At 42.8% G+C, this 11267-nt stretch overlaps 1 protein-coding gene across 1 annotated transcript; it reads left to right on the top strand.

Annotated features, from left to right (window-relative positions):
• Positions 1 to 2518: 2518 nt before the first annotated feature.
• LOC135525284 (neuritin-like) lies at positions 2519 to 10909 on the top strand. Its single transcript, XM_064952993.1, has 2 exons — positions 2519 to 2828; positions 8665 to 10909. Exons 1-2 carry the CDS (start codon positions 2599 to 2601, stop codon positions 8960 to 8962), a joined length of 528 nt encoding a protein of 175 aa, XP_064809065.1. The 5' UTR covers positions 2519 to 2598; the 3' UTR covers positions 8963 to 10909.
• Positions 10910 to 11267: the final 358 nt, after the last annotated feature.

Below are 11267 nucleotides of genomic sequence, written 5' to 3'. Positions count from 1 at the left end.
GGGCTAATCCACCACCGCTCTCACCTTCCCAGGATCCATTTGTACACTCCCTGCAGCGATGATGTAACCCATAAAAGGGATGGTGGAGTGATGGAACTCACACTTCTCTGCTTTTACAAACAGCTATTTCTCCAGGAGGCGTTGGAGAACCTGTCAGACGTGGAGCACATGTTCTTGGGTGGAGTGTGAGGAGACGAGGATGTCATCGAGGTAGACAAAGACTCCGCGGGAATGGCGGAGAGGTCCGGGGCAACTTCCGAGCCCCTAGGAAGACGTCCCGGAGCAGTTTGTGCTGACTTCAGGCAATGGGCGTGGCAGAACAGGCTGCAGCCCATGATGGCACCAGTAGACCAGTTAATGAGGGGATTGTGTCGCTGGAGCCAGGAGAATCCCAATACCATGGGAATCTGAGGAGACTTAATGAGCAGGAACTGGATAGCCTCACTGTGGTTCCCTGACACACGTAGGTTGATGGGAGTGGTGTTGTGGGTGACCACCACATAGAGTGCCAGTCCAGCGCTCTAACGCCCATGGGAATGGAGAGGGGCTGAGTGGGGATGCCCAGCTAGGAAGCCAGAGTAGAGTCCAAAAAGCTCTAATCGTCCCCAGAGTCGATGAGGACCCAGAGAGATTTCGAGGGGATAAGGGGAAGATGGGCAACACCTGGAGGGGGGTGGAGACAATCACAAAGACAGGTGAAACAGATCAGGGTGTGACAGTACTGGATTTCCAGAAAAGCCTTGCAAACTCCCCCGGGACCATAAACTTTCTCATTTGGGTAGTGACTCATTCCATTTTCCACCCTGACCAGCAATTGTGTGAGGATTATCAGGAGCAGTAATAAGAATAAGTATCAGTGTTTTAAGCATCTCTGACTGGTGAGCGTGGTCTTTTCCTGAATCCTTCCAATTACTCACCTTGATCTCTGTGCTCCACTCTCATGGCCTGCAGATATTTTCCCTGGCTTACAGGCCAGTTCATTACTGAGGCTGCAACTGGAAGAGTGAGGTTAATACTGTACATGGAAGCAAAGGCTCCACTGTGGTAGTTCTAATGTTGCACCATGAGCCAAAGAAACTCCAGTAACAAGCCTCATGGAACAGTGCTATAATGACAGGAAAACGCAAGATTATACAGTGCCTTTGGCATCCAGTTGTCTATCTACTGTATGTTGTGGTAGAGACAGTATGGCTATGATGCCTGACACTTATAGAACATTTTCCCTGGATACTTTTGATATTGATACCTGCACTTGAATTGTATTTTGTCTCATGACACCAATACTCTTGAAAGAAAATATCTGCACAGAAAATCATTAGATTTCTAACCTTCAAGGAATGCATAGCTAGATGTGCACATATCTTTATCGATCATTATTGACGAGGAGGGGGGGAGTTTGGTAAATTAAAACCAGAGTGTGGTGTAAATACACCCCTTATGGATAGAAAAGTAATTGAATGTCTGTCTGACCTGAGACTGCGTGCTTTTTAAACAGAGTGATCCATGGATTCCCCCAGGGTCTGTCATGCTATCAAATATTTACATTGAAGCTCAAAAGCAGCCTAAGGCAGCAGCATACATCAGCAACATGTGCTTACATGACGAACCACTGGGCTGGACAACAGTTGTTTTTTGACCAACATAGGTGTCTCTTTTTTTTCTACTTCCTCAATAGAGGGCTCATATGTTCCTCTTCACTTCTCTTCCCTCTAGTTCCTTATACTCTACCAATCTCTCTTGACTGTATTCACACTTTTGACGAGACCTCTATGCAGGTTTTTATTAAATGTTAGACCCCCACTGGCAAACATTGCCTGAAATCAGTAGGTTTGCCGCAACAGAAAGAAGTCTTACCTATTAAATATTAAACATGTCCTTCCCGGGGGACCAGAAGAGAATTCTGGTGATCTGCTGTCTGACCCAATTACCATCCTCAGTTTTACCTCACTTAGTCCCACCGTTACGCTCTTTGAGAGTTCGCCTTCAAATGGCTGTATTACCAGGGAAGGAAGAAGTATAGGAAGAGAGAGGGGATAAAGAGATAGAGGTCTCTAAGGGAGCAGTTTCATCTTGTGGGTTCATGACTCACTTTTTCTTTAGTACTTTGGCTTACAGGCACTAATTGCTTCACATTAAAAGGATTCATATGTAGCCTAAATGATCATGAAATTAAGTTCTATCTGGGTCACTCACACTACAGCCTGTACCCCTCTGACATGATTCAGCTAAAACATCCTTCAGGGCCACAATTATCTTTCCAAACATATTTTTCATACATGGACTTTCTGGAGTGTGCGCCTTGAAGGTTGGTTGTTCAGAGCGAGGCACTCAAACCCCATTACTTTGGAGTGTATAAAACCATGCTGTTTTCAAGGACTGAAGTACTCTTTCTGAAATAGCCTGACAAAGCAACATAACCAGGTCTCTTAATGTCAGGAGAGTTAAAGAAAAATATAGAAGATCCAGCAATAGAGGATCCAAGGTCGGTCAAGCCTTGTATAATACCGAGAACTTGGATGCAGCTTGTTCAAGTAACCAAACAAGTTCTTAAAAAACACTCCGAAGTCCCATGGTCCCATGCAGTGTTGAACTCTCCTGATGCTCATTTCTCCCCACTGTGAGCCAGGGATACAGAGAGTGCTGATGGTATACTCTCTGTCTCTGTGTCTCCTTCCAGTCGTCGGCCCCTGTCCCAGCTCTGCTGCCTCCACCAGGAGGTGTCACTCCATCTATAAGGGCTTCGCTCAGTGTCTGATGGCTCTGGGGGACAGCCTGAGTGAGAGTGCCCAGAAGATTGAGGATACACAGGAGATACACACCATCTGCAAGTAAGCACACACATCTGTACACATACACATCTGTACACACAGACACACACAATCCTCTCATCTTTATGTTGCTTATAAACACACACACACACACTCCCACTTTGAAATGTGTAAATTGACGGAACATGGTGACCCTTAATTTCATTACCATTGAAAGATGGACTCCACCATATCTTTACCTCTATTTAATTCCCTCCAGATCTTTGTCCATCTCTATCTCTCTCTAACATGCTGACAGCTCTTCCCATTTGCTGTAGGCATAGTGGAGTACCTAATGAAAGATTAAGGGTCTTTCTTTACCCATCTCCACTTTCCATTCTATTTATACATGATTCTGTAATCCATCTTAATATTATACCTTCCCTTCTGGAAATGTCTATGAATTTGTTGAGCAGTAATGTCATGGTAGATGCTACTCTATGCATCACCGCATCAAACTCAACCCATTCCCAGACATATTGTTGCATCTGTGACTGGTGTGAATTGGCTAGCGAGTTTGTGGTGCGTGCTAGTAGCATTTCAATCGGGGACGTCACTCGCTCTTAGACCTTGAAGTAGTTTTCAGGGAGCAGTCATGGCTTTTGTGGATCGAAGGTAACAATGCTTTGTGGGAGACATTTGTTGATGTGCTCAGAGGATCCCTGGTTCGAGCCCAGGTAGGGGCAAGGAGAGGGACGAAAGCAATACTGTTACACATCAATGTAGGAAGGTCCTATCGACAGCCTTAAGCCAGTTGCTGTTCTGTATTGCGGGGCTGGAGATACCCTTGGAATCTACAGGGATTTAGTGGTCGTTACAATGATGTTGTTATTTTGGTCATATTCCTTAACACTAGAAATGCCTCGACGCACCCCGCTTTGAGAAAATGAGCAGCCATTTTGACTCAAACATTCTAACGGTCTAATAAATACATTTCACATTTGCTATCGGAAAAATAATTATCTGGTTGTGTTTATGAAGGTCTTGGGTAGCATCAGAATACGGAAAAATTATTATTTAAAAGAACACAATAGCATTACTTTAGTTTATGTTACTGTAGGCTGTCTGTTTCTACATGCTCACATGTGGAGCGTATTGAACAGTGGTCATGCTAAGAAAAAGTTGTATTTTCAAACAGAACTAATCTCTTCATTTTTTTTGTTATTTGGCAATGATAAGGGTTTTGGAAACCTCCGAATCTGCCCTTTCTGATACCTGCATGTGACTATATTGGAAGATTTGATATGGTAACTTTTTGTTGCTCTGGGAAAAAAATATCCTCTTAAAACTGCTAATAACACATTCTGTTTGTGATATTCAAATTCTTACAACATATCAATCAGTCAATCAATATTATTTATAAAGCCCTTTTTACATCAGCCTATGTCACAAAGTGCTATACAGATACACAGTCTAAAACCCCAAACGGCAAGCAATGCAGATGTAGAAGCATGGTGGCTAGGAAAAACTCCCTAGAAAGGCAGGAACCTAGGAAGAAACCTAGAGAGGACCCGGGCTATGAGGGGTGGCCAGGAGATAATAACAGTACATGGCCAAGATGTTCAAATGTTCATAGATGACCAGCAGGGTCAAATAATAATAATCACAGTGGTTGTAGAGGGTACAACAGGTCATTACCTCAGGTGTAAATATCAGTTGGCTTTTCATAGCTGAGCTTTCAGAATTCGAGACAGCAGGTGCGGTAGAGAGGGAGAGTCAAAATCAACAGGTCCGGTACAAGGTAGCACGTCCGGGTTCCATAGCCGCAGGCAGAACAGTTGAAACTGGAGCAGCAGCACGACCAGGTGGACTGGGGACAGCAAGGAGTCATCAGGCCAGGAATTCCAGAGGCATGGTCCTAGGGCTCAGGTCCTCCACGAGGGGAGGGAGAGGAAGAGAGAGAGAATTAAAGGGAGCATACTTAAATGCACACAGGACACAGGAGAATTACACCAGATATAATAGACTGACCCTAGTCCCCCGACACATAAACTAATGCTCGCATAGAAACTGGAGGCTGATACAGGAGGGGTCAGGAGACACTGTGGCCCCGTCTGACGATACCCCCGAACAGGACCAATTAGGTAGGATATAACCCCACCCACTTGACCAAAGCACAACCCCCACACCACTAGAGGGAGATCCGCAAAACACCAACTTACTACCCTGAGACAAGGCTGATTACAGCCCATGAAGATCTCCCCTACGGCACGAACCCAAGGGGGCGTCAACCCAGACAGGAAGATCACGTCGGTGACTCAACCCACTCAAGTGACGCACCCCTCCTAGGGATGGCATGTAAGAGCACTAGTAAGCCAGTGGCTCAGCCCTCATAATAGGGTCAGAGGCAGAGAATCCCAGTAGAGAGAGGCGAACCGGCCAGGCAGATACAGCAAGGGCCGCTCGTCGCTCCAGTGCCTTTCCGTTCATCTTCGTACCCCTGGGCCAGACTACACTCAATCATAGAACTTACTGAAGAGATGAGTCTTCAATAAAGACTTAAAGATCGAGACAGAGTCTGCGTCTCTCGCATGGATAGGCAGACCATTCCATAAAAATTGAGCTCTATAGGAGAAAGCCCTGCCTCCAGTTGTTTGCTTCAAAGTTTTAGGGACAATAAGAAAGCCTGCGTCTTGTGACCACAGCATACATGTACAGTCGTGGCCAAAAGTTTTGAATGACACAAATATTAATTTCCACAAAGTTTGCTGCTTCGGTGTCTTTAGATATTTTTGTCAAATGTTACTATGGAATACTGAAGTATAATTACAAGCATTTCATAAGTGTCAAAGGCTTTTAATTGACAATTACATGAAGTTGATGCAGAGTCAATATTTGCAGTGTTGACCCTTCTTTTTCAAGACCTCTGCAATCCTCCCTGACATGCTGTCAATTAACTTCGGGGCCACATCCTGACTGATGGCAGGCCATTATTGCATAATCAATGCTTGGAGTTTGTCAGAATTTGTGGGTTTTTGTTTGTCCACCCGCCTCTTGAGGATTGACCACAAGTTCTCAATGGGATTAAGGTCTGGGGAGTTTCCCGGCCATGGACCCAAAATATCAATGTTTTGTTCCCCGAGCCATTTAGTTATCACTTTTGCCTTATGACAAGGTGCTCCATCCATCATGCTGGAAAAGGCATTGTTCGTCACCAAACTGTTCCTGGATGGTTGGGAGAAGTTGCTCTCGGAGGATGTGTTGGTACCATTCTTTATTCATGGCTGTGTTCTTAGGCAAAATTGTGAGCGAGGTCACTTCCTTGGCTGAGAAGCAACCCCACACATGAATGGTCTCAGGATGCTTTACTGTTGGCATGACACAGGACTGATGGTAGCGCTCACCTTGTCTTCTCCGGACAAGCTTTTTTTCTAGATGCCCCAAACAATCGGAAAGGGTTTCATCAGAGAAAATTACTTTACTGTACTGGTGCTGCCCCAAACCCCGCAGCTGAATCAACTTTAGGATACTGTCCTGGCTCTTGCTGGACTTTCTTGGGCGCCCTGAAGCCTTCTTCACAACAATTGAACCGCTCTCCTTGAAGTTCTTGATGATCCGATAAATGGTTGATTTAGGTGCAATCTTACTGGCAGCAATATCCTTGTCTCTGAAGCCCTTTTTGTGCAGAGCAATGATGACGGCACGTGTTTCCTTGCAGGTAATCATGGTTGACAGAGGAAGAACAATGATTCCAAGCACCACCCACCTTTTGAAGCTTCCAGTCTGTTATTCGAACTCAATCAGCATGACAGGGTGATCTCCAGCCTTGTCCGCGTCAACACTCACACCTGTGTTAACGAGAGAATCACTGACATGATGTCAGCTGGTCCTTTTGAGGCAGGGCTGATATGCAGTGGAAATGTTTTTTGGGGATTCAGGTTATTTGCATGGCAAAGAGGGACTTTGCAATAAATTGCAATTCATCTGATCACTCTTCTTTCTGGAGAATATGTAAATTGCCATCATACAAACTGAGGCAGCAGACTTTGTGAAAATTAATATTTGTGTCATTCTCAAAACTTTTGGCCCACGTGTTAGGTGTGTACGGCAAGACCAAATCAGAGAGATAGGTAGGAGCAATGTAATGCTTTGTAGGTTAGCAGTGAAACCTTGAAATCAGCCCTAGCCTTAACAGGAAGCCAATGTAGAGAGGTTAGCACTGGAGTAATATGATCAAATATTTGGGTTCTAGTCAAGATTCCAGCAGTCGTTTTTAGCACTAACTGAAGTTTATTTTGTGCTTTATCCGGGTAGCCCAAAAGTGGAGCATTGCAGTAATCTAATCTAGAAGTGACAAAAGCATGGATTTGCTTTTTTGCATAATTTTTGGACCACATACAATACGTCTGTTATATAGACTTATTAAAGAAAAGTCAAGGAGGGGGACATGACATGAAAATTTATATTTGCATTTTAAATTCATATGGAGTCAAAATGACTCAATCTCTTCTAGCATTAAGATACCAATTAAGGTAATCCTGCCACTCAGTCAGCACACAATTGCATACAGGTAACTGCCCAAATAATAGAAACACTTGAGAGATACAAAGTATATTGAAAGTGGGTGCTTTCACACAGGTGGCAATGACCCTATCCACAGGGCATAAGTGGTCACTGAATGGTTTGATGAGCATGAAAACGATGTAAACCATATGCAATGGCCGTCTCAGTCACCAGATCGCAACCCAATTGAACACTTAAGAAGATTCTTGAGTGGCGCCTTAGAGAGTCTTTTCCACCTCCATCAACAAAACACCACATTTTGGAAATTCTCATAGAATAGTGGTGTTCCATCACTCCAATAGAGTTACAGATACTCTTAAGTCTATGCCAAGGTGCTTTGAAGCTGTGCTGGATCATGGTGGCCCAACGCCCTATATTAAGACATTTTATGTTGGTGTTTCCTTTATTTTGGCAGTTACCTGTACATGTGTGTCCAATGCACATTGACACAAACACAAACACACCCACACACACAAACTCGCATATGCACGTGCTAACACATATTCACACACTTCCCAGGAATATATCAGGGACCAGTAGAAAGGCAGTATTTTCTCTCCTGGATAAAATTCTCAGATTTGCATCTAGGCCAAGGCTGCACCACTGTCAGTATTCTCTATGGAATGATAGGAGAGCTTACTATGAATATAGAATAGAAATGAAGGGGAAATCTGCCATTATTAGAATGGGTAATGTCATTGTTTCCCTCAAACTTGGTTTGTGTGTATCTTTATGTGTGTTTGTTTATGCATTAGCATGCGGTGTATGTTTTAGATCAAGTGTTCAATCTAACACCTCAGCAATCCTTTATTATTTTAATCAGAAAAGAGACTGCGGTCAGATTTAGCTAACAAGCAACCCTTCACCTGCTGTTACTCTGCTGTTTTCTACTGCACATGTGACTCTGGGACTTTGCAAGGCTGCATTTTGCTTCCACTTTGTTTCACCCATTCCCCTCAAGGTCTCCTGTGTGTATGGTAAACAGATGCACCTAAGCCCCCAGCAGATGTGCTGTTTTAGGGTTGAGTTTATACTAAGGGCCCATATCCAAATACAGTACAAGTTTAGCCTTTCTGCACTTGTACCCAGGGAATGTGAATCTATGATGTGTAGTGTTACGGGCATATGTCGTGTTGGACCAATCTTCTTCTGCCTGATCTTCTTCTTATAGATTTCCACACAGCCCTTCCCATAGTAACCAAATAACTACAACCATGGTTTCATGGGGGATCCTTTACTGTATCACACAGATGAATAATAGATAGTGTCTTGAACTACATTGTTATACCTGGTCGTTAGAAAGATATGGACGTATAAAAGAGCTATGTGACCATCTCTCTTCCATCCCCTACAGGTCCTGGGATGAGTTTCATGACTGTGCGAATGTGGCGATGGCGGGCTGTCCTGATGAGGCTGCTGCAGTCTGGGAGTCTCTGCGACAGGAGTCCAAGAAGATGCAGTTTTCTGGTAACCTGTATGACATGTGCTCCAGTCGTAACCAACCAGCTGGCACTGCTGATGCCCTGAGCCCACCCAACCAGGAAGAGATTAACCAGGAGTCTCTAAAAGCACACACCCACCATCTAGGTCCCGCCTCTTTCTGGTTGCTCTCCTTATGTCTGTCCCTTCTGCTGCTGTTGGCCAAGATATAGGCACGATCAGGGTAAAGTGGAGGGAGGAACTCATTGAGGACATGGGAAAAAAATAAAAAAATAAAAAAGGATAATAAACTCACAAATATTTTTTGTGTACTAAAACTGAGTTGCATATATTTCTAGCTGCATGTTCAGATTGGTGGCTCCTCATCTGTAGTGTATTCATTTCATACACACATTATCTCTCTAACTCTCTCTGAAATACTCTCCTCCTTTTCATCAATTTAAGAGTTGGATAGTATGGTTCCAGGGGGATGTTGTCTGGGAGAGCTGAGGGTAGAATGTAAATGAGCAAATAAACCTCAAACATCTAGAACCCAAGACAGATTATTCAAGCCTCACCAGGCAAGGCTTAACAGCAACATCTCAGACAGAAACCTGCATCCTGGAGTTTCCTTCAGGTTGTTATTCAATCAGAGAGCACTGTGGGATGTTTTGTAGCATTAAAGGCTCAGACAATTTTTGTTATTTCGTTTGGGACTCACTGAGGATTACAGAGAGAATTACTCAGAGTAAAACCTCTAGAACAATAGAGCTTACCTGCAGACAAGCATAATGAAATATACCCAGCTCATGGCAGTTTGAATGTTAAGGACTGAAGGCTTGGATCGCTGTGTATTCACTCAGTGCAGGTCTTTTAACACAGCGTTTAATAACAGATAAACCACTTAACTTACATGAAATCACTTCTTGTCTTGGTCAAGTCTAGGCTGACCTAGAATTGTATTTAGTAATTTGTATTCAAGAAATATGGATGAAGGTGTACATAATGGAATTTATTCATATGAATATTTATGTACATATCAAATGGCACATCAATATATAGTATCAAGCCTTTTGATGCTGCAGGAGCCTGTGTGTAAACGGAGACCCTGGTGAAATAATAACGGTATAGAAAAAAGAAGAAAGGTTTTACTCAAAAGGACTTTCATTTTATTAAAGTCAACACCATGAGGATAACCCCTGCTTGACTCCCTGACATTAAATCTTAGCTGCGTTTAAAACCTAGTTTTAACTGAATGAGATAAAATACCATGTTGGAAATGGAAAATACCTTTTAAATGTATGTTTTCTATTGGCTTTGCTCTCAACAGCTTTATTGATCAATTTGTATTTGCAGTGGATTTGCATTTTTAATTGGAAATTAATCTTGTTTGCTATTGCAGCAAGTTTGTGTGGAATGGTGAGGGAGGCAGCAGTAAACTACAGTGAAAACTTGAAGGAAATCAATTTTTATCTTCATTGTAAAGTAAAGGACATACAATATATGAAGTAGATTTAGTTGATCATTAAATAAATGTAAATATTTAAAGAATATTGTGTTGCTATAACAACAGTTAGCGCTACAACATTTTAGGTTACTGGATAACACATTTTAGACTGTTTGCAAACTGTGAGGACTTTATTACTTATCTGAATTTCAATAAATTGTTTGTGTGTGTGTGGGTCTGTGTGTGTGTGTATGTGTACATGTACGTGTGCGTGTGTGCGTGCTTGTGTGCATTGTGCCAGTGTAATAACACTTGGTGAATGAAAGCAGTAGCAATGCCTTTTATGTCAAAATACAGTATGGAGACTCTCCCTTATCTTGCTTTACAATAAGCTTTTTTATTCTTGTATACATCAGCTCATAAGCATCATTATTCTTCACATTATATATAATGTTACTGTACCTATATTGTATACTTCTGTACTAGCAGTTATGCTGGGGCGGCAGGTAGCCTAGTGGTTAGAGTGTAGGGGCGGCAGGTAGCCTGTGGTTAGAGCGTTGGGCCAGGATGCGTTGGAAAGGATGCTAGATTGAATCCCCGAGCTGACAAGGTATAAATCTGTCATTCTGCCCCTGAACATGCAGTTAACCCACTGTTCCCGGTAGGCCGCCATTGTAAATAATAATTTGTTCTTAACTGACTTGCCTAGTTAAATAAAGGTTCAATCAAAAAATTATAATAATGGAACAGTTGTGTTGTGTTGCTTGAGATGTTGTATGATGTGCAGACTTTCTGTTTATGATATGTTGAAAAGGAAGAAACCATTGTGTCTGTAACCTCATTGTATATTCACCATACGTCTCTCAAAGATGGAAGAAGATGAGACAAAGGGTGCAAATCCAACACATTCCTCCCTTTGAAGTTGTGATACTGTCATACTAAAACAGCGTTTCCCAAACTCGATCCTGGGGACCCCAATCATATGTACAGAATTTCCATAAACTTCACAAAGCTATGATGGAAAGTATTCAGACCACTTCCCTAATTCTAAAATAGATTTTTTTAAATGACCACCAATGACCACTATCTAT

Source organism: Oncorhynchus masou, chromosome 31 (assembly GCF_036934945.1).
Source record: "Oncorhynchus masou masou isolate Uvic2021 chromosome 31, UVic_Omas_1.1, whole genome shotgun sequence".
NCBI classification, from domain to species: domain Eukaryota; kingdom Metazoa; phylum Chordata; class Actinopteri; order Salmoniformes; family Salmonidae; genus Oncorhynchus; species Oncorhynchus masou.
The sequence above is the reverse complement of the archived record's forward strand: the minus strand, read 5'-3'. Positions and strand labels throughout refer to the sequence as shown.